Source organism: Arachis stenosperma, chromosome 6, assembly GCF_014773155.1.
Source record: "Arachis stenosperma cultivar V10309 chromosome 6, arast.V10309.gnm1.PFL2, whole genome shotgun sequence".
NCBI lineage: Eukaryota > Viridiplantae > Streptophyta > Magnoliopsida > Fabales > Fabaceae > Arachis > Arachis stenosperma.
Genome location: NC_080382.1, coordinates 18638501 through 18663551, shown reverse-complemented (window position 1 = coordinate 18663551; position 25051 = coordinate 18638501). Strand labels below are relative to the sequence as shown.

General features: G+C 35.4%; 1 protein-coding gene across 1 annotated transcript; it reads left to right on the top strand.

Annotated features, from left to right (window-relative positions):
* Positions 1 to 11871: 11871 nt before the first annotated feature.
* Positions 11872 to 15061, top strand: LOC130933804 (uncharacterized). The gene is made up of 4 exons (XM_057863416.1): positions 11872 to 14126; positions 14215 to 14523; positions 14617 to 14722; positions 14810 to 15061. Exons 1-4 carry the CDS (start codon positions 11872 to 11874, stop codon positions 15059 to 15061), a joined length of 2922 nt encoding a protein of 973 aa, XP_057719399.1.
* Positions 15062 to 25051: the final 9990 nt, after the last annotated feature.

Below are 25051 nucleotides of genomic sequence, written 5' to 3'. Positions count from 1 at the left end.
GGAGTTGGCTAGAACTTGTGGCTCAAGTCAATTCATCCATTTGACTTTCCTTTATTTAGTAAGGGTTAACTAAGTGGTAGCAATGAACAATTCTCATCACAATTGAGAAGGATAACTAGGATAGAACTTCTAGTTCTCATACCTTGCCAAGAGCCTTTTATAGTTGTTAGTTTATTTTCATTGCCATTTACTTTCATGTCTCTTATCCAAAACCCCAAAACAACTCAAACCAATAACAAGACACTTTATTGTAATTCCTAGGGAGAATGACCCGAGGTCCAATACTTCGGTTTATAAATTTAGGAGTTTGTTTTAGTGACAAACAACTTTTTGTATGAAAGGATTAGCGATTGGTTTAGAGACTATACTTGCAACGAGAATTCATTTGTGAAATTCTAAACCGTCAAAAATCCAATCGTCAGGGACCCAATTCACCGATAAGAAATTCAAAGAATTCCTAGAAGGGCTACATGTATCCTACCGTTTCAGTTCGGTAGAACACCCCCCAAACAAACGGGCAAGTGGAATCTACAAACAAAATAATCGTCCAAGGATTAAAGAAACGGCTCGATGAAGCCAAGGGTCTATGGGCCGATGAACTCGGATCCGTCCTATGGTCGTATCGAACAACCCCCCAAACAACCACGGGGGAAACTCCCTTCCGATTAACATACGGCGTGGAGGCTGTCATCCCAGTAGAGATAGGAGACCCAAGCTCGAGGAGAACGGTCGGGAGTAACGACGAGGAAGCAGAACGGGACCTCACCAACGAAGTAAGAGACATAGCCCACATTAGAGAGCTAGCCCTAAAACAAAGAATCATCCTAAGGTACAATCACGGTGTCATCCAACGAGACTTTGCTCCCGACGACCTCGTCTTGCGACGAAACGACATCGGTACCCCAACTCCGGGAGAAGGAAAACTCACCCCGAATTGGGAAGGACCGTACATAATTAAGGCCGCAATCGGGAAAAGGGCATATAAACTCGAACGCTTGAATGGCGACGAAATCCCAAGAACACGGAACGCCGCCAACTTACGACGATACTACACTTAGACTGCCCCCCCTTAGGTCATCATTCTTTTTATGACATTTTATTTCTGCAGCTGTTTTCTATGATTTCTGTTTTCTATGTTTTATTTCACTTTAAGTGTCAATCCCGGGTACTCTTTTCCGCCCATACGGAGGGTTTTAACGAGGCCCAACCATCAATAAAATTCCATCAAGCCATCTTTATTTTCTTCTTTACGGAATATAAACACGGCCAAAATTGGGGGACCGATCACCCCCCGGGCTCGAAATACGGATATCCACGAAAATACGACCTCACAACGGTCTGCTAACCCCAGACAAATGAGACAAATAAACAAAAGCCAAAAACAAAACGGCTCGGAACGGAATACACAAAAAGCCCGAACGGCTCAAGCAGCATAAAACAAAATCCAAAAGTCGAAACCATAAAGTCACGATTACATAACCACACGACCAAAAAACAACAACAATTCAAAACAAAAATCATAAAACAACTACTCGAGGTCGACAATCTCGCCTTCACGGACAGTCTTGAACGCTCCCATCATGGACACGTCCGCGCCAGGCGCAAAAACCAAAGCTTGAGCTTTCATCGTCTCCTCGGTAGCAGCAACAACTTCCTTCACATCGGCAAGCAACACAACTCTTTCCTCCTTCAAAACCACGACTTTCGCCTTCAAACCGACCACCTCATCCTTCAGCATACCGACATCAGCCAACAGCACGGCCACCCGAGACTCAGCATCTGAAGCTTTCCTCCGTTCTTTACCAAGTTGAGACAAAAGAGAAGTCTCAACCTCGGAAAGACAAAGGATTTCGGCACCAGATTCCACAGACGCCTTCACTGCCCGCTCTTTTGCCGATTCGGCATCCGCGAGCAAACCTTTCAACCTTGCCACCTCAGTCTGTGACTGACGAAGCTTCTTATCCAGAAGGCCCACCTGAGCCATCACAGGCTCGGCCTTCCGGACAATCACAGCAGAACGAAGAAGGGAACGATAAAGAGACTTAGCCTGAAAGGTCACATCACACTCACGAAAAAAATCTTCCGTGCCGGGCATAAGGAACTCATCGATGAAGGCTGGAGCGTCGAAACGTCGATCCATCACCGATGGAACCGCACCCTCTCCCTCCACCAAATTCTCACTATTAGCATCCTCCGATCGCCTTCGCTTACGGGAAGCACCCTCCGGCGACACCACAACCACGTCATCATCGACCACCGCATTCCGACCCCACCCTCCGAGCCCACCTCCAGTCAGCGTGAGATCCTTAGAAACAGTCCTCGTATCATCACTAGGCCGCGAAGTCAGAGTAGAAGGAGTACCACGGGAAGGAGTCCCCTGAGACAACTGGGCCTTCAACCTCACAAGAGTTGTCAAACCTCCAGCCATCTCAACTGCAAAAAGAAAGCAGAACCTAAGTACCTAACTCGGAAAGCCAAAAAAAAAAGGATCACACACCAACATAAGTCCGACACGCAACCGGATCACCCATCACATCCCGGGGATTAAGGGGACGCTCCCCAAACAACTGCCATAGGACAAGAGCGATATCCTGATCCTCCGCAGTCAAGAATTCCTGCGTCACCCGAGTAAGAACGGATGGCCCCGCCCCAAAATTCCAATATGTGGGGAACCGCCGCTCACCCTCCAACGTCAACCAGAACGGATGATGTCCCCTTGCAGGACAGACTTTAAAATACCCACTCTTAAAACCATGAAAGGAATCTTCATACAAACCGAAGATCCGACGATGAGGCTGAGCTCTAAAGGACATATACCCCCTTCTTGTGCTTCCCCTCCTTAGTCGGAAAAGTACACAAAAAGAGGAAGAGAAAGACGTTTACTGAGGCAGGGAGCTCCAAAAACTCGCACACAAGCTCGAAAGACCGAATCGCCGCCCAGCTATACGGATGCAATTGGGACGGCGCCACGGAACACCGACTCAACAGTTGCTGGACAAAAGGGGAAAAAGGGAGCCGCACACCAAGTCGGGTGAACATCGCCTCGTACACCCACATTCAATCTGGAACAGTCGGCGAATCGAGGTTGGTATAGCAAACCCTCTCATCAACCCCAGGAAGGGAAAATTCATAATGATGTTCGGCGTCACCACCCCCACACACAGCTCCTTGATCACGGAGCCGCTGGAGGTCCGCCTCCGTCATCCGCGACGGCATCCCCCACACGTCACTAGTAACCCAAGAATAAAGGGAATTGACACCCCCCGCTGGGGCCACCGGAGCCCTCACACCCTCAGTCCTCTGATGAGCCATACCTAAAACAGCGATGAGCACCACCGTCAACCAAACCTCACGACAGAAAACGGTGGAAAAAACCAAACAGACATCACTACGCACTACCAAACAGTAGCGCTCATCCCCTCACGAACCCACTACCCCAAGAAAGACAAAAACCACCATACGCCAGACACAATCCTAACCCACACTAAACAAACACAAAAACACAAATGCAAAGGCAGACAAACACAAATCATTTAAAAGACAGAGAAGGATACCAACCTGATAACGCAGAAGACCGGCCTAAAAATGGGGAAGCAGGCAAGCAGAAAACTCAAACCCGAAGAAACGCTAGAACTCAACTAAGAGAAGGAGATTTTTTTTAGAAGTAGAGAAAAGAGAAATGAAACAAACGAGGGAAGCAAGAAGAAAAACCAAAGCGGTTTCAAAAAGGACAGAAAGACGCCAATAACACTGGAAGGAAGAAAGGAGTGTAGGGACAACAAGAGAAATTACTTAGAAACATCCCCTCACAATAAATGCCCCCTTGAAAAAGAAAACCAATAAAGTGCACCTCAAAAAACATAACGAACGCAAGAACGCAGAAGAGTCGTGCCAGACCAAACGACCGAACGGAACTTCGGCACGGCTATACGAACCAAGGCCAACACGCCGACCTCCCTCCAAAGAAATCAAGCAACTACCTGAGAAAAACAAAAGAAGGCCACCAAACGGCCCAAACCACGTCTCCCAACGACAGACCTACCTCGCTCGCTCTCCCGCTGCGGGGGCAACTGTTACGGATCCAACCCACGGATCCCCCAAAACCCGGGACGACCACATGAACCCGGTCACCCGAGTCCGGCCCTTCCAAACCTTCTGGAAGATTAGGGACCGGCCCACTAGGACCCCCAACCAACTCTCGAATTCAAACGTCTCCCTTATCTTAGCCAAATAAGATAAGATAAGATAGCTACCATCACCTATAAATAAGAGGACCAAGTCCCTCCAGGTAATCATTCATTCCTCACACCTTATACCTCTCAGATCCATTCTGACTTGAGCGTCGGAGTGTCTTTGCAGGAACCTCCTCCCATCGCTCCAGTCAAATAATTCGGCATCCGCCTCGACCCGTAAGTTCCCAATCCATCTCTCAACCCGTACCATAGACATCTTGTACACTTTACACAGCAAGTAAATTTTACATCTTATAGCTTATGATGATTATGTTTTTTGGCCATTTAAACCGAGTGTTTAATATATCTATGTGATGTATTTTGTTAATAACAAAGTTACAGATTTACATACAATGTAACTCTAAATTTTCAATAATAAATTATTTGACACATAATTAATCGGATTGTAGTCATATTCCTTATTTTCAATACATCCATGCTCACCTTCACGAAGCTTCCATTCTTTTCACTTTTTTTTTTTGCACTGCTCTTTTGTTGAGATGTTATCATATTTTTTCGGTTCGATTTTACTGATGGTCAACCTACCACTTGTGCTCTATAGGCCCGAATAATATTTTAGGTTTCTTAATTACAAATATTAATTAATTAATAGATTATAACCATATATTGACAAAAAAATTAAATTGTTTTATTTTTTGTTAAATTATTATTCGGTAAAATTTTACCTCCTTAGGTACAGAAGAAAATGCTTTGCTATAATTGATTAGGATAGGAAAAAAGTATAATTTAATTTTTTCAGTTTCTTTCCTAAAAATTCGAATAAAAAAATTTAGATATTAAATTATTGTTAGCTAGCTAGGAGCTAATATTCAAAATGGCTTCTGAAATTTGATCTCCAATACAATTTAGTCCTTAAATTTTCAATTGATTCAAATTGTACCCTGAAATTTTGACATGTGCCTCAATTTGGCCCTTCCGACGTTTTTCGTCACCGAAAAGCTGACTTGACAATTTTAAATGACACGTGGCATTGTAACGGTTAGATGACATGACCAAAATTTTCAAAGCATCAATTTAACCCCTCACAATTTGAACATAAAATCTAGCACAACCCAGTTCCCCTAAATTGTAGTAGTTAATGTGTGTACTAAGTACACATGATAAGTTTATTATTATTAAAAAATTTTAAATATTTTCATTTAATAAATATAAAATAAATACATTAAAAATTTAAATTTTTTCATATTTTTAATAAAAAATTTATTAATGTATAAACTTAACATGTCTCCATAAGACACAAAATAGATAAACTTTTATTTTTATTAATGATAAATAATTTTTGTATTTAACATACTAGGAGCTTTCTTAGATGGGTAAAGTATATTTTGGTTTTTGATGGTCCAAAATTTCTTTTGAATCATAACCATTGAAAATTTGAACTAATGATTAAGATTCAAACATTTTATTAATTATATAATAATTATATTTATATTTAACTATTTTAAATAATAGTTTTATTTTAAAATTTTAATTTTACCCTTTTTTTTCTTCTTTTTCTCTCTCTCACTCCCGTTTCTGTACATCATTACGCCTGATTCAATTTCATTTGTTCCTTTCCTGGCTCCTATTGCAAATAACATAATTTCACAGAATACACAACAAAAGGTCAAGAATATTAGTTTTTATATTTTATTTTTTCTATTACCACAGCTATTTTTTCTATTTTCTTTCTTTCATTTGACTCATTTTTTTTCACATGTTTAAATTTTTAATCTCAAACTACCATGTCTCTATTAAGTATTAACACCTATTAACACCTAAGATAATAAGTCTTGGGAGTCCTAATAAATATGAAAGTAAAATTTTTGGTCGATGCCTATTTGACAAACTTAAAAATTGAAATCTCAGAAAAAGAAAGACCCAAAATTTGCAATCTCAAATTACAATGCTTAGTTACATATATAGGTGATAAAGTGCCATGAAAGAAGGGTCATATGGAGAATAATTCTCTATTGAAAAGATTCATAGCGCCTCAACCTTCATGAATGTCAATGGCCACACTTGAAAAGAAAAAGGATACTAATGACATTTTGCAAAATTATTTCATATTTTTTCTATAAAGACCATTAAGATCTAATAATCTGTTATAATATATTTTGGTGGTGCAGTTGTTAGTGTGATGGTAACAATGGTGATTGTTGGATGGTAGATGTTGGAAGAAGATGTAAGAAGAGGAAAAAGATGTGAAAGGAAGAAGACGAGGATATTTATGTAATTTATTATTTTATTTTATAATTTTTTTTATCAAACCGTTAGGTTTTATATTCAAATTGTGAGGGGTTAAATTGATGTTTTAAAAAATTTGGCCATGTCATCTAACTATTACAGTGCCACGTGTCATTTAAAATTGCCAAGTCAACTCTCTGGTGACAAAAAACGTCGGAAGGGCCAAATTGAGACACGGGTCAAAATTTTAGGGTACAATTTGAGCCAATTGAAAATTTAAAGACTAAATTACGTCGGAGGTCAAATTTCAGGGGCCGTTTTGAGTATTAACTCGCTAGCTAGACATGTAGTAGAATACATTTTACGCACGTAATCTACCCACTTATTCTATAAGATAAAAATTTAGGTGTAGTTAATTTAATATGAAGTTGATGATAACTAAGAACTAATAGTTGAGAGCTATCAAATAACAATTTAATCAAACTTATTAAATTATTTAACAATTTTTAATTATCAACTTCACATGAATTTAATTGTATCTTAATTTTTATCATTATGTTGTACTATATACTCTTCTATCGTATAATTGTAGAAGCAAACATATACTACTTTTTTTTTTAGTTTCTACATCATTACTTTCCATATTGCATAATCTAATCTCTTTCATTAATTCGTTTTCATTTATATACTTAAATTTTTACTACGTAATTCTATATATAAAGGAAAAGTATAAGTAAACAATAAAAATACTAAATAATATGAACAATGGATATATCGGATGTTTATTTTACTAGGTATGCGAATAGTTATTCTAATATTAAAATTTAGGTAGATAATTTAAAGGTGTAATATATTTTGATTTAATTGGTAGTTATTTATATTGTTCAAAAAAATTATTAGTTACCTAACATTATCCATATATAAAATAGATTATATACATATATAAGTTGTTTTTAGATCATCAAGCAAGTTAATCCAACTTCAAAATCAAGAGAAAAACTATATATATAAAATAAAACGTAGTGATCGAGCATATATAAAAAATATAATTTAATAATAAAAAAGTGAATCCATTCGATATCTAAGATTATAAATAATAGAAGTTATATGAAAAAGCAGGTATCTAAGCAGGTATCACTTAATTACTTTCTATTATTCACTTAATTAAACTTACTTCAACAGCCTCTTGCTTGCATTTACCAATATCCACTACAAAAAAAAGGCTATATTATAGGAATTTGTTAGCGGAGGTTTTAAAAAAATCCTGTAAATTTGAATTTGAAAACAAAACATTTTTTTTATTTTATTAATAAATTTATTAACGAGAGTTTTAATTTTAAATATTAGGATTTTTAAAAACTCCCTTAAATTAAAAACAATTTGGCCACACAATTTTTGTAGGCGCAAAAATCTCTTCTTCCCGCGAAACCCAATTTTTCCTCCTCCCACCCTTTTTTGCTCGCACTCTCCTAACATTGTAACTGCTTTGTTCTTTGAATTTCTTCATTGATTGCTGTTGTCCGTCATTCTGCCTCGCGTTAGTGTTGCTGCTGCTGTTAGCGGGCGCGTGTTGAAGCTGCTGTTCCTGTGAAGCATTCGGGTTCAGGTTTAGGTTCCTCTTGCTGCTGCTGTTCACGTCATTGCTGCTGCTGTTTGCGTTCAGAGTGGCAGCTGTGCTTTTATACAAAAAGGTAACAATTTTGTAGCATATACAGATAGAAATTGTTAGGGTTCATATACTCATTTTCGAATTGCATGTATGATAAATAAAAGAGGGATTTGTTGCCATGGTTATACAGAGCTTTGTTTATTTAGGTTAATGTGTCCTCCATTTAAATGAGTTGCTGCTTGAGTCCCTCTTCAATGCTGATTCTTGATTCTATACTGCTTCTGTGTTCTGTTTTTACTTTTTTTTAAACTTCATATTAAATCGATAGAAGGAAAATAGAAATAAAAAATTTGAATACAGAAGGAACAAAAAAATCATCAGTAAACAAGAAAAGTGAATTCACCAAAAAAAAAAAGAATTTGTAATGTGCGTCAACTACAATATCTTCGATGTACAGTATATGTTTGTTCTTAGAGCTTATAGTGCTTTCAATGTTCTTTAAATGTATTTGTTGCCAATACGGGATGCTTTTTTATTAGATCGGAGTACACATGTCCAGCACTTGTTGTATATGATACAAGTGATTTTCAGTAATAACTCATCACTTTTAGATGGAGATCACAAATAATCATGTGGGGATAAGGTTATGTTTGAAAAATTGAGAGATTTCATATCATATTTATGTTCTCATGCAACTTAGTCACTTGCAAATGTTTATCAAATGTTATTTTACGCAGGAATTTCATATTACCAATTGCTTAAACTTTTCCCATGATTTAGTGGTTGCTAATATATCAGTACTTGTTTTGGATGAATCCTATATGGGACATAGCCTTTAAATACTTTTTTTTCTGTTCTTCATTTTCACAATGATCCCTCTCTCCATTTCTGCATTTTTTTCAATCTCTTTCTCAATACAAACAAAGATATTGAGAAGATAAAAGCATAAAATAGTTTAGTTAATTTAATTTGGTTATCTAGCTATAGCTGTTGTCATTTCTTGCTGAATGACTTATTATGGCTTAACAATTTGGATCAGAGTTGGTTATTCCTTCTCATATAAAACATAAAATATATTCACTACTTTTCTTATCCAACTCACTGTCTTCTCATCATTTCTCAATAATGGTAAAATTTTACTAAATATATATCTAGAATAATAACTTAATTGTGAAAAAGAGGAAGAATGACTCCCATAAAACGTGTTTGCTGAATGCTTCATCTCTTTCTCTCAATTTTTGTTGATACGTATGCTTGCTCATATAACTTATAGAAGCTTTTTTTTTTCAATTCAAATCTGTTGCACTATTCCTTTCTTTCCTGTCTGCAGCTGCCATTTTGACAGTTGTTAAACCACACATTTTATTTCATTTTATTGGTGTCACCATGTTATGTTCTTTTGTGAGAAATCTTAGATTACATTTATTATTTTTTTAGTTTGTATTTTAGTTATTAATTTAATTTTTTTTAATTTAATAATTTAACAATATACTCATACTTTTAAAATTTAATCACTAATTAATAACAAAGAACAATAAATTTTGATGAATTTGTAATATTCTTTTCTTTTTATTTCTCATATATCAAGATTATATACTCAATTTGACTCCGAAGTCCATGTTACCATGATAAAACGTTATCTATATCTATCTATTATTATACTACTAGCTAGGTTTCAAAAAGAAGATAATGTCTTAGGATTCTTAATTAAATTCTTGGCTGAGTACTATATATGGTATATTAATAGTTTTGTGGCTGAGTACTATATATGATATATTAATAGTTTTGATTCCTACTAGAGTACTTTTACTACATAGGCTTATTTAATAGAAAATTGGAGGACTATGAACTAGTAATACATCAAAAGAAAAGACAAAAAAATGTAGCGTAAGCCTTCAATTGATATTTGGCTATAGGCCTTGATGAGATCAATAATTTTTTAAAATTCTGTGAGTGGAGATTGAAAATAATAACTTAGTAATTTGTTAGATGTTATAGATTTTTTCGAATTTGATATTTAGCTTGTTGAAAGGTGAAATGGTATTTAGATACACCAAGCTCATTTGAAACAAAAAAAAATACTTCATGCTTCATTAACTTGGACTTTTCTCATTTTTCAATTAAAATCTGCTGAAAAAATTTGAAGCATATCTAATATGAGAAATTTAAAGTTTTCAATTTTTTATAAATAACTTTTTTTTTTCTATTTTCCTCTCCTATACCTAGCATGATGTTCTAGGAGAGCTGGATTTTTTCATAACCTGTTAAGTACAATTCAATATTGCAAATTTCATATATGGGAATTGATTAAGAAAAATTATGTGCTAAATTTGTAGATAGAATGAGAAAATCTAGATGATTAAATTGTGAATATAAAAGACAGAAATACTCAGTTTTAACTTATTTTGATAACTTCATGTAATGAAACTCTTCTTGAAAGCTTCATAGAATACCCTGCCATCTATATATACGAGTCAGTGTCATAATCACTCACAGTTATTATTATTAGTGGTATGAATCATATTATCATGTACTACTAATTAATAACAAATCATTAGTTACATGCTTAAGATGCATTCTTTTTTATTTGATTAATACGCATATTGTAACATAATAATAACGACCCTTGAGTTTTTATTTATCATGGAATGCATAAGTTGTAATGTTTGCTTTGTTGTGTCAGTTTTGTATTCAAATTGAGTTCATCCTGTCTTAATTGAAGTTAAAATAAAGGGAAACATTTTTGTTTTTGATAATTGAGTTTTTTTTTGTTGCATGTTGTTATTCAAAATAAAAGTTTTCATTTGCTGATGCTTATACTAAACTATTTTAATCTTTTTTTATTTGAAAATTGTTCTTGTAGTATCTGAATAGTTGATTTGGCATATTTGTTGCTCCTATTTCACGGATACATTCGGTTCTAATCCAATTTATTCTGTCGAATTCTTTTACAAGGTAATTCTCTGACTCAATAAAGTAGTTACATGTTCTTTATTCTGAATTAAATAGTTATAATTTTTTTTTGGTGATTAAAATAGTTATAATTGTTAAAATTCTATGTATCTCATTTTTTGGAATTTAATTTTTGAAATACATATCCTCCCTTCTAGGTTCCAGTGATTTTTTTTGTTTTTTTAGTTTTCGGTTTATTTAATTGATTGACATGATGAAACTTCAAACATATTTCTGAACAGCTAAAACTTGAACATAAAAAACACATAATAACATTTCCATATAAACCAAATTTATAAAATATAACTCTTTTTAGAGTTTCTTACCAACATAAAAATAAATGATTAACTGTATAAATAAATATTTTAAAATACTTTAAAATGGTATTCTTCGAGTCTTGAAGGGTTTAATATATCCAATAATTAAATTAGAACTTAACTTTTTATAGTTAGAATGGTTGACATAAAAACTTATAATATTTATTGAATATATTTTTGATAAAAATTTAATTAAAAAACTAACCAAGTATAAACTAAAACGAAATTAATTACATATAAAATAATTATTCAAGTCCTTAAAGGTGATATGAAAAAATATTTACTTAGAATTTAGTTTAAAAGATTAAAACTTAAAAAGTTGTAAGTTGTAAAAAATCTCTATTAGTCTACACCAATAAAACACCACAAATACTTAAAAGTATAATAAAATATTTTTGTGTAAAAAAATTAAAGAAAATCAACGAGACATAAAATAGCATTCAAAAATAAATTACTGATTATACTGATTATGATAACGAGTTTTAATGTATTAATTACTGTACCAAAATAAATTAATTATTCCTTTTCAATGTTACAACTTAGTTTACTTTTTGGTTGCATGAATTAGTTACAAATGGATAGAACTTGGATTGAAAAACCTCGAACAACAAAAGAATACCAAGACGGCATAAATGGATTCCTTGATTTTGCTTTTGCGAGAGCGGCCATTTCGGATAGAATATGTTGTCCATGTCCACGGTGTGCGTTTGGAAAATGGCATAAAAGGGACACAGTTCAGGATCACTTGCTCTTAAAGCCATTTCCCAAGAACTATCTTGTTTGGAATCGTCATGGTGAGATACAACCTGCTGAGCCAAGTAGTATAGAAGTGCAAGCGACACCATATCAAGAGAATCCATTAAACACATTAATCAATGATGTATTCGGCCACCATGGGGATGAAGGTATAACGGGAGTGAATGATGCAGTTATAGACAATGGAGGTGAAGACATCGCAGATGAAAGATTACATGAAGCCTCTTTTGATGATGGCAGCGAGTTCAATGAATTTGTAAGAGACGGAAATGAAAAGTTGCATGAGGGCAGTAAATGCACAAAGTTGGAGTTTATAATCAAATTGTATCACATAAAGGTTTTGTGTAGAATAAGTGATAAGGCCATGACTATGATATTGAATTTGTTGAGAGATACATTTGATGGAATACAGTTGCCTTCTAGTTTTTATTTGGCCAAGCAAGTAATTTGCAAACTTGGCCTGGAATATACTAAGATAGATGCTTGCCCAAACGATTGTATGTTATATCTAGATGACAATCCAGATAACGTACAAGACACATGCAAGTATTGCGGTATATCTAGATGGAGCCCTAAGAAAAAAAAGAAAAAGCAAGCTGCAAAAGTTTTGCGATACTTTCCATTGAAGCCAAGGTTGAAAAGATTATATATGTGTAGCAAGACGGCTGAGCACATGCAATGGCATAATTCTGCATCTGCAAGAGATGGATTACTGAGACATCCAAGGGACGGCCAAGCGTGGAAGGATTTTAATGCGACACACACTTTGTTTGCCGAAGAGCCACGAAATGTTCGCTTAGGTCTTGCAACTGATGGTTTTAATCCCTTTGGAGCCTTGAGTTCTACCAATAGCGTTTGGCCTGTGTTCCTGATTCCATACAATCTTCTGCCTTGGATGTGTATGAATCACACTTCTTTCATCTTATCAATGATTATTCCAGAAAAAAAGTCTCCAGGAAATAAGATAGATGTGTACTTGCAGCCCCTTATAGATGAATTGAAAGATTTATGGAACGATGGTGTGGAGACCTTTGACTCATCATCTGGAAACACATTTAGAATGCATGCAGCTCTTATGTGGACAATAAGTGATTTTCCTGGGTTAGGTATGCTATCTGGTTGGAACACACACACTGGTTTCGCTTGTCCCACTTGTAACTTTGATTTTTATCCTTGTTATCTCCGTCATAGTTCTAAATGGTGCTTCATGGGTCATAGACGTTTTTTGGGAAGAAATCATAGATTTAGACTGAATCGTGTTCGTTTTGACGGAAGCACAGAGGAGCGTGGTCCACCTAAGAAGTTATCAGGTGTTGACATTCTTGAACAACAACTGGATGTTGAAACACGAGATCAGCAACGAGAAGAATCTCATAGTAGTGGGAAGAGACCTCGACGAGAAGTCAAGCAGTGGAACAAGCGAAGCATTTTCTTTGATCTTCCGTACTGGAAAACCAATTTGTTGCGTCATAATTTGGACTTTATGCACATTGAGAAGAATGTGTGTGATAACATTTTGTATACTTTGCTTAATGATAAAGCAAAATCAAAGGATAATCTCAAGGCACGGAAAGATTTGAAAGAAATGGGCATAAGGCGAGATCTCTGGCCAAGTGACAATGGATCATATCATTTATCTTTATTTTCACTAACACGTGATACCAAGAAGCTATTTCTTTCAGCTTTGAAGAATGTTGTGCTACCAGATGGATACTCAAGTAACATTTCGAGATGTGTTGATGAAGGACAGAAAAAAATTTTTGGATTGAAAAGTCATGACTGCCATATTCTTTTAGAGGAATTATTACCAATAGCAATTCGTCATTTACTGTCAGATCATGTTACCGCGGTATTGGTTGAGTTTGGCTCATTCTTTAAGATCCTTTGTGGGAAAAGTTTAAGTACTTCTGAACTTGACAAGCTCCAACAACGCATAGTGATCATCCTTTGCCAATTGGAAATGTTATTTCCTCCATCATTTTTTACCGTTATGGTTCACTTGGCAGTCCATCTAGTAGAGGAAGCAAAGCTCAGAGGTCCAGTGCATTATCGATATATGTATCCTATTGAGAGGTAAAATGTTTTATATGATGAACTAAATATCAACAGAGTTACATCTCTTGTCATGTCATTTTTACTTGATTTTTTTATATTATTTTAGGGAGTTAGGTCATCTAAAATCCCATGTACGGAATAGAGCACAAGCAGAAGCGTCTATAGCCGAAGGATATCTAGCTGAGGAATGTCTCACTTTTTGTTCTCGCTATTTTGAGGATATAGAGACAAGGTTCAATAGACCTAGACGTGTATGTGATGACCCACTTGACAGGGGATGCTCAGAATCTTGCCTCTTTCCGACGGTGGGTAAAGCAGGGAGTTCTGGTACATTTTTTACTTTAAGTGAAAAGCAAAAGCTACAAGCCCATAGATATGTGTTACTGAATTGTCAAGCCGTCAAGGATTATGTGAAGTGAGTAAACATTTTGAGGTTATTTGCAGTAATATATTCATAATCTATATTAGTTGGTGACGTACTCTAAATCCAATTTAAATCTTCATGCAGTGAATTCAGGGAATACATAATAAGAAGCTCAAAGGGAAGGAGAGCGAACTCCACAGACATAGAGAAGAGAGTGTTTAAGGATTTTGTTTCGTGGTTTGAAAAACGAGTAAGTTACTTAAGTATTAGAGTTTATGAAATGGGAAGCTTGTTAAGATATAAATGTTTTAAACCTCATAACTTATCCCAATTTCAGATAATGAACCCGGATACCATAGAACAGCTATCTACTGACATAAAATTTTTAGCACGAGGCCCCTTATCAAATGCAACGAGATATAGTGCTTATAAAATTAATGGTTGCACATTTCGAACTGTTGATCGTGAAGAAGGTTTGAGGACACAGAATAGTGGAGTATATTTAACATCTACCACACCATGTGTTGCAAGTCGAGTTGACAGAAATTTAAGACAAGGTGATGTACCCTATTATGGGAAGTTGGTGTAGAACCTATGCACAATTACTCAAGAGGGGGGGTGAATTGAGTAATGCAACAACAATGAATCTTTTTGCGAAAGTTAAAGACAATATATATAAGTGTTATTGTACTAGTATTTTTCCAAGAGCTTAACTCAATTGCTAAGCATTTATAAGGAGCTTTTACTTTCCAATAGACACCAACTCAAATAAATTGATCAAGCTTTTCACCAATCGGACTTAAGCCACTCCTTAAGTACTTACGAAGCTACTTTTCGATCACAATTTATTTGCTCAAAAGTAAAAGACGATAATATTGAAGAGATGAGTTTGGAGAGATGCAAACGCTATTTAGAGTGGTTCGGCACAATCCTTGTCCTACGTCCACTTTCTTTCTCAATCGCAATTGAGAAGTTCCACTATTGCCAAGCTTCAAGGTGCTTGCGCAAAACCTTTTACAATTCAAGTCCTTAGTTTCTAACACCTCACGGTATATGATCACCACTCGTATACTAACCCACTCCACTCAGAGATACCTTTCTCTAAGATTTGCCTTGAGTATTTAGTATACCTCTTTGGTATCCTCACCGACTATAGTGTTTATAACTCTTGACTCAACCTTGGAGATCACACTCCAATTTACAAGGTGTACAAGAAAACAATTCTCAGAGAATTGTTGAGATGAAATGAGTACTCTCTAGAAGAGTGTATGATTACAAGTTTAGCACTATTGAACCAATTGATATTGCTCTCTCAAATTGTGTATTATATCACTTTAAAAATGTGTAGAATGAAAGAATATGAACAAGATAGTTTCCAAATACTCAAAATTGTGAAATAAGGCTTCAATCCATCCATTTATAGATTCCCCAAACCTTAGAAACGTTGGGGAATTAATGGGATGGAGCCTTTATGTCAAAACTAGCCGTTTTTTATGTTTTTGAATTATTTGCATCGATGCATAACACTTTGCATCGATGCAAATGTGTCTTTGACGCTGAAATTTGAATTTTCAGCTAGGTTGCATCGATGCAAACATCTTTGCATCGATGCAAAAAGTCGTTGCATGCTTTGCATCGATGCAAGATGAGTGTGCATCGATGCAAACCTTAAAGAATGGCTTAAAATCACTTCAAAATACTTAGGATTGATCTCAAACTTGTTGGAGTCAATTCCTATGCTTTTGTATCTTTGAAAAACAAGTTTTAAACCATTTGGCTAGCATCGAGTTGCAAGATGTGCATCAAAACATTTTGTGAGTGTGTGTTGAGAGATTTAGCAATTGGTTCTTAACAAGAAGTTACCTAAGTCCTAAGACACTATACTTGTCTTCAAATGTTGTGGACTTGAGTTTCTTGTTGTTTGTTGTGTTGCTTTCAACTCTTCATTCCTCAACGTTGAATGTTGGTTGATCTTTCAACATGCTTGATCATTCAAGTTGTTTGTTTGGTTTGTCTTTCATGTCGTTTGTTGGTTTGTCATTCATCAAAACCTACGAATACAAACTTCGCATACAAGCAACATGATTTACAATTTTCCCCTTTTTGATAATGACAAACCAATTTTGAGGATATGCATTTATAAATGATTTTAAAAGCAACAATAATGCACTTTGTTTTATAGAAAGCTTTGGAGAAGACTTCACAAAAAAAATTTTGCAGGAGTTCCCCCTAAATATGTGCATTTGTTCCTTTAAAGGGCGTTTATCAAAGAAAACGATTTAGATATCAAAGTTTTTGCTTAGCGGAAGTCTTTTTGAAATCATTGTTTTGCAAACTTATTTCTTCTTTTCAAATCCTCAAGAAAAAGTTCAAAACTTCAAATATTCTCAAACTTTTCTTCCTTTTTCAAAAGTTCAAAACTTCAAATATCCTCAAACTTTTCTTCCCCCTTTTGACATTATCAAAAAAGAGGGAGTTTGAAATGTGTCATAGAAGCATGCATAAAACAATGAAAAAAATTTTTAAATTCAATTTCTCTATTAATCTCAAGGATGAGATATTCCCCCTTTCAAAAGGAATTTGATTTCCTCTTTTTATATAGAATAAGCATGCATAATTCCCCCTAAAATATATCAAGGCATGCACATTAACTTAAAATAGAGGTACCAAGCCTATTTTGAGTTATTCACCAAATAAGCATACAAGCATTAATCATTTAACAGAATTATGAAGGAAATATCAAAGTGTTTAAACCATAATAGAAATCCTTAACTTACTAGGAGTTAGTTTAACGATTCATATAATCAAATAAGCATAAAGCAATAAAAAGTGACTTGATGAAGAGGAGATAATCAATCTTGGTCTTCATCATCATCAGTATCCTCTTCATATGGTAGGTGGATGCCGAAATGCTCATATAAGTCATCAATACGACGATCCAAGCGACCCGTGCGATGATCTACACGAGACACACGACGATTAAGTGCTTCAAGTTGCCTACCATGCTCTACTTCAATCCTTTGGATGTTTTGGTTGATGGATTGTAATTCTCTCATTACATCAACCAAGGAGGGTGGTTCTTGAGCTTGAGGTGCTTGTGGAGGAGCTTGCTCTTGAGGATCTTGTTCATCAACATTTCTTCTTCCCATTTTGTTGAGAAGATGAGTGTTGATACAAGATTGAGGTGGTACTTCCTTGGCAATCTCATTTGATACATCAATACCAACATAATCAAAGACTTTAGACCATAGGCAAAGGAATCATAATCCACCATTCCTATCCTTCATCTTGAGCCTAATCATATGTTGTACTATAAAGTATGGCCAATTGATCTTAATCCCATTTATCATAGCCCACATGACAATCAAATCTTCATCATTTACATTCGCATGCCCGGATATTCTAGGTTGCAATACATAGGTGACTAGATATAACAAAGTTCTATGTTCCGCACTCATTGAATTGCAACTAATTTTGGAGTGAGCTCCTTGTACAAGGTTGAACAAATGCATGGCATTTTCCTTTGAATAACCCCATTCATCAATTGGGGTTTTACCACCTTGAAACAAGTCACCTTGATTTGGCAACTCCCAAATGGTGGCTAACTCATCACCATCTAGCCTATAATCCTTTCTTCCTATCTTGAAGAATAATGTGAAATTTGATTCATCTTCCTCATCAATCTCAATCATGAGTGTACTATAGGCTATGGCAACTAAATCCGGATAATATTTACTCTTAATTTGAACAAAATCCATGAGGCCTTGTTGAACTAGAATAGCCTTAAGAGTATCAAACTTATGAATGACAAGAAGGGTCGGATCCAAATACCTCGGAGGAATTTCCTTTCTTCCGGCGAGCCTTGCCTCATAGAATTGAAGATCTTCATTAGAAGCAAAGTACCTTGCCAAAGGATGATTATTTGGAGGTGGAACCACACTTGAAGAGCTTTTTGACTTCTTCACGGTTCTCTTGATTCTAGGCATTGTTGATGATTTTGTTTTATGGGTTTTGTAGAGGAGAATGTGGGGACTTCAAATATGTAGTTTGTTTGTAGTGGGTATCAAAGTTTTGTGAGTTGTATGAAGCTATATGTGAGCTTGTTTTGGAGGTTATGGAGATTTGAATTTGGGGATATGAGTTGTGAGGTTGAAGATGATGAAAAAGTGGGGTTTTGTTGCTCAAAAATGCCAAATTCACGTGTTTTTGTGCAATTTGGTCGAGTTTGCATCGATGCAATAGGCTTTGCATCGATGCACATAGCACGTCGTGTGCTTTGCATCGATGCAGAGCTTGGTTGCATCGATGCAACATACATCATTTTGCCCAAAGTCACCAAATTTTCATCCTTTGGTGGTTCTTTCTTCAATCCTTTGAGTTTCATTATGTATATACTCACTTAAACCATGATAAACTTCAATTTGTTGATCCTCCATTGTTTATAATCTTCAAATTCTTCAATCTACCTCAAGATTAATCACTCATTCATCAACTCATAAACCTACAAAACAATGGCTAATTGGATATCTCCAATGCTTAAGTTAGTAAGAGATACAAAAATAGCAATATAAATACAATGAATTCAAACAAATCATATTAGATTAGAATCCAAGATACCAAGTTCATTTCGGATGTTAAAAAAACTTTCTTTACATAAAGGTTTAGTGAAGATGTCCGCTAGTTGTTTACTGGTTTCGACAAATTCAATAACCACATCACCCTTTTGAACATGGTCTCTTATGAAGTGATGTCTAATCTCAATATGCTTGGTTCTTGAATGTTGAACCGGATTCTTGGTTAAATTTATTGCACTAGTATTATCACATTTGATAGGAATGTGATCAAGCATGAGTCCATAGTCCATAAGTTGTTGTTTCATCCATAAAATTTGGGCGCAACAACTACCGGCGGCTACATACTCGGCTTCGGCGGTAGACAAGGCTACACTTACTTGTTTCTTACTATGCCATGAAACAAGAGAGTTTCCTAGCAAGTGACAAATGCCGCTAGTGCTTTTCCTATCCAATTTGCAACCGGCAAAATCGGAATCGGAATAACCAATCAAATCACAAGTGGATCCTTTCGGATACCACAATCCAACATTTAATGTTCCTATGAGATACTTCATAATCCTTTTCACCGCACTTAAGTGAGATTCCTTAGGATTAGCTTGGTATCTCGCACACATGCATACACTAAACATGATATCTGGCTTACTTGCCGTTAGATAAAGTAATGATCCTATCATGCCTCTATACTTCTTTACATCTATGCTTTTACCTTGTTCATCTTTGTCAAGGTAGCAAGTAGTGCTCATTGGTGTGTCCATTGCCTTAGCATTGTCCATTCCAAATTTTTTGAGCAATTCCTTGCAATATTTGGTTTGGCTAACGAAAGTTCCTTCTTTTCCTTGTTTGATTTGCAGACCAAGGAAGAAGTTGAGTTCGCCCATCATGGACATTTCAAATTCACTTTGCATGAGGTTTGAGAAAAACTTGCAAAGTGATTCGTTAGTTGAACCAAATATTATGTCATCGACATAAACTTGTACCAAAAGGATATTTCTGTTTTCAATCAAGATAAATAAAGTTGTATCAACCTTCCCTCTTCTAAAACCCTTTTCTACTAAAAACTTGCTCAAACGTTCATACCAAGCTCTTGGAGCTTGTTTAAGACCATAAAGAGCTTTCTTGAGTTTAAAAACATGGTTAGGATTTTCATAATCCTCAAAACCGGGAGGTTGTTCAACATATACTTCTTCTTTAATGAAACCATTAAGAAAGGCACTCTTAACATCCATTTGATAAAGTTTGAAGTTATAAGAGGATGCAAAAGCAAGTAACATCCTAATTGCTTCTAATCTAGCTACGGGAGCATAAGTTTCGTCATAATCAATGCCTTCCTCTTGATTATAACCTTTAGCTACTAATCTAGCTTTGTTTCTAACAATTGTACCATTTTCATCGAGTTTATTTCTAAAAACCCATTTTGTTCCTACAATTGTTTGATTACTTGGTTTAGGCACCAATTCCCAAACGTCATTTCGTTTGAATTGGTTAAGCTCCTCTTGCATTGCCATAACCCAATGTTCATCATTAATTGCGGACTCAATGGTAGATGGTTCAATTTGAGAAACAAAAGCACTATATGCAAATAAATTTTTAAAAGTGGATCGAGTTGTTACCCCTTTCGAAACATCACCAATGACGTTGTCTAGAGGATGATCCTTTGAAGTACGCCAATCCTTTGGAAGTGCATTTATTTGTGTTTGTGATGGTTCAATTTCTTCAACTTGAACACTATCCTTTGTTGAGCTTGTAGAGGCTTCATTTAAATCTTTTTCTTTGTCTTCACCATTCAAATTTAGTGAATCGAAGTTTTCTACATTTTCATCAAGATCTTTTCTAGTACAACAGTGGTTAGTTTCATCAAAAGCGACATGAATACTTTCTTCCATAGTCATGATGCGTTTATTATATACTCTAAAAGCTTTGCTAGTTAAAGAGTAGCCTAAGAAGATTCCTTCATCAGCCTTAGCATCAAATTTGCCTAAGTTATCTTTTCCATTATTTAGAATAAAGCATTTACAACCAAAGACGTGAAGGTGGGAAATATTTGGCTTTCTTCCTTTGTACAATTCGTATGGTGTTTTCTTAAGAATAGGTCGAATGATAATCCTATTCATAACATAACACGCGGTACTAACCGCATCCGCCCAAAAGTACTTAGGAATATTAGCCTCATTGAGCATAGTTCTCGCCATTTCTTCTAAATGGCGATTTTTCCTTTCAACCACACCATTTTGTTGTGGTGTTCTAGGAGAGGAAAAATTATGCTCAATGCCATTTTCTTCACAAAAAGTTTCAAAAAGATTGTTTTCAAACTCTCCACCATGATCACTTCTAATAGATGATATATGCAAATTCTTTTCATTTTGAATAACTTTGGCTAATCTTTTGAATGCTCGAAATGCATCACTCTTGTTTGCTAGGAACAAGGTCCATGTAAATCGAGAGTAATCATCAACAATAACTAAAGCATAGTAATTGCCACCAAAGCTCATAGTTCTAGAAGGACCAAATAAATCCATGTGCAAAAGTTGTAATGGCCTTGTTGTTGAAACAATGTTTTTGGATTTAAAAGAGGCCTTTACTTGTTTTCCCTTTTGACATGCGTCGCAAAGGACGTCTTTTTCAAAACGTAGCTTTGGTAAGCCAATTACTAACTCTTTAGAGACCAACTTGTTAAGATGGTCCATGTTAGCATGAGCTACTCTACGATGCCATAACCAAGTTTCATCATTTTTACTAACAAGGCATTTCACATCATTTGAGGAAACTTCATTTAGATTAATCATGTATACATTGTCAACACGGTGCCCAATTAGCACAATTTCATTAGTGTCTTGCCTTTTTATCAAGCAACATTTTGAATCAAAGGTGACTAAGTTTCCTTTGTCACAAAGTTGGCTAACACTAATGAGATTATGTTTGAGACCTTTGACAAGTATAACATTATCTATGGAAGTAGAAGGATTTTTACCAACTTTTCCAACGCCGATTACTTTGCCGATGTTGTTGTCTCCATAGATCACGTTTCCTCCGTTTGTAGGCTCTATTGCGGTGAATTTTGATTCATCGCCGGTCATGTGTTTGGAGCATCCACTATCAACATACCAATTTGTATCCTTAGCTCCAACACGTACCTACAAAATAATTAAAATTGGGATTTAGGTACCCAAGTGAATTTGGGTCCTTGATGGTTAGTATGAGCATAATGCCCATAAGGTGCCCATCTCGTATCTTGACTACGAAAGTTTATATGTTTAATTCTAGTAAAGCATACGGGTGCTATATGACCTACTTTATTATAATAATGGCATATGACATTTGGATTATGCATCCTAGGCATGTTTCTAAATGGTTGCCTAGGTTGTTTTCTAAATGCAACATCTTTTGATCTATATGCATTGTGATTATAATTTCTAAATGAAGCATGTTAAGGAGGATGTTTAAAGGCTTCATTCCTTTTAGGCATGCTTACCTTTTGGGCTTGCGGTTGCCTAATAGGAGTTTTAGCATTTTTAAATTTTCCTTTTTCAAAACCCAAACCTTCCTTATTATGAACATGCTTTTGGTTTTTTAACATTTTATCTAAATTCTTTGAAGATTCATTGAACTTAGCTAAAGTGTTCTTAAGATTTGTAATTTCATTTTCATGCATTTTACAAGATTTGTATGGATCACTACTTGTGCTACACTTATCTTTTCCAAGATTGATATTCTCGTTTTTCAACATCTCATTTTGTTTTAAAAGTTCCATATTCTTTTTCTTTAGGAGAGAATAATCTTGGGTAAGTTTTGTGTACACCTCAAGTAAGGCATCATATTCATCTTGTAAATTAAAAGAAGTGGAGTTATCATTACTAACCTTTTCTTCGCTTGCCATTAAGCAAAGATTTGCAACCTCGTCGTCATCGGAGTCGGATTCATCCTCGTTCTCCCATGATATGTATGCTTTCTCCTTTTTCTTAAATTTCTTGTTTTTGTCCTCCTTTTGAAGTTTTGGACAATTGGGTTTGATGTGTCCAACTTCTCCACACTCATAGCATTTTGGTACCTTTGTTTTGCTCTTGAAATTTTTCTTCATTGCAAACTTATTGAATCTTTTTAATAAGAGTGCAAATTCTTCATCTCCTTCTTCTTCATTATCATCACTCTCTTCTTGCAGTGATGTAGTTTTAAGGGCGAGACTTTTCTTCTTGCTTTCTTCACCTTTTTGTCTATTTAGCATAGTCATTTCATAGGTGAGTAGATTACCTCGTAGTTGATCAAATGTAAGTTGATCATAGAGCCTTCCTTCCACAATGGCGTTTACTTTGGAGTTCCATTTTGGTGTAAGGCTTGTAAGCACCTTGGTCACAATTTGTTTATCATTGTACTTTGTGCCAAGCATGCTTAGATTGTTGAAAATCTTGGAGAGTCTTTCAAGAGCTTCTTCAATGCTTTCTTCGTCTTTCATTTTAAAATTTTCCCATTCATGAACCAACATAAATACCTTTGATTCTTTAACGTGGTCGGTTCCTTCGTAAGTGATTTGGAGTTTATCCCAAATCTCTTTAGCGGTTTCACATGTAGAGATCTTCATATAATCATGCTCGTTAAGTGCACAATGAATAAAGTTGATGGCTTTATCATTCATTGCCACTTTCTTCCAATCATCGTCGCTATATTCATCTTCTCCTTTCGGTACTTGCTTTAAGACGGAGGCTTCTCCTTCTTTAGCGCTTGTTGTCTTTGTTGGAATGTGATTTCCATTTTCAATCACTTTCCAAATTCTCACATCTTGAGAACGGATCCAAATTCTCATCTTATTTTTCCAATAAGAGTAATTTGTTCCGCTAAAAAGAGGAGGTCTAGCGGTTGAGTTACCTTCGCTAGTGTTGTTGTTGTTAAAGCCTGTGCTTGCCATGATCTTTTCCCTTAAACTGTTAAGTCTTTCAAAGGGTTAAGCTCTTATGCCACTTGTAGAACCTATGCACAATTACTCAAGAGGGGGGGTGAATTGAGTAATGCAACAACAATGAATCTTTTTGCGAAAGTTAAAGACAATATATATAAGTGTTATTGTACTAGTATTTTTCCAAGAGCTTAACTCAATTGCTAAGCATTTATAAGGAGCTTTTACTTTCCAATAGACACCAACTCAAATAAATTGATCAAGCTTTTCACCAATCGGACTTAAGCCACTCCTTAAGTACTTACGAAGCTACTTTTCGATCACAATTTATTTGCTCAAAAGTAAAAGACGATAATATTGAAGAGATGAGTTTGGAGAGATGCAAACGCTATTTAGAGTGGTTCGGCACAATCCTTGTCCTACGTCCACTTTCTTTCTCAATCGCAATTGAGAAGTTCCACTATTGCCAAGCTTCAAGGTGCTTGCGCAAAACCTTTTACAATTCAAGTCCTTAGTTTCTAACACCTCACGGTATATGATCACCACTCGTATACTAACCCACTCCACTCAGAGATACCTTTCTCTAAGATTTGCCTTGAGTATTTAGTATACCTCTTTGGTATCCTCACCGACTATAGTGTTTATAACTCTTGACTCAACCTTGGAGATCACACTCCAATTTACAAGGTGTACAAGAAAACAATTCTCAGAGAATTGTTGAGATGAAATGAGTACTCTCTAGAAGAGTGTATGATTACAAGTTTAGCACTATTGAACCAATTGATATTGCTCTCTCAAATTGTATATTATATCACTTTAAAAATGTGTAGAATGAAAGAATATGAACAAGATAGTTTCCAAATACTCAAAATTGTGAAATAAGGCTTTAATCCATCCATTTATAGATTCCCCAAACCTTAGAAACGTTGGGGAATTAATGGGATGGAGCCTTTATGTCAAAACTAGCCGTTTTTTATGTTTTTGAATTATTTGCATCGATGCATAACACTTTGCATCGATGCAAATGTGTCTTTGACGCTGAAATTTGAATTTTCAGCTAGGTTGCATCGATGCAAACATCTTTGCATCGATGCAAAAAGTCGTTGCATGCTTTGCATCG

Coding starts and splice junctions, on each gene's coding strand:
- LOC130933804 (XM_057863416.1), top strand. CDS start 11,872: ATGGATAGAACTTGGATTGAAAAACCTCGAACAACAAAAGAATACCAA. Junction 14,127..14,214: donor TATATGTATCCTATTGAGAG/GTAAAATGTTTT, acceptor ATATTATTTTAG/GGAGTTAGGTCATCTAAAAT. Junction 14,723..14,809: donor TTTCGTGGTTTGAAAAACGA/GTAAGTTACTTA, acceptor TCCCAATTTCAG/ATAATGAACCCGGATACCAT.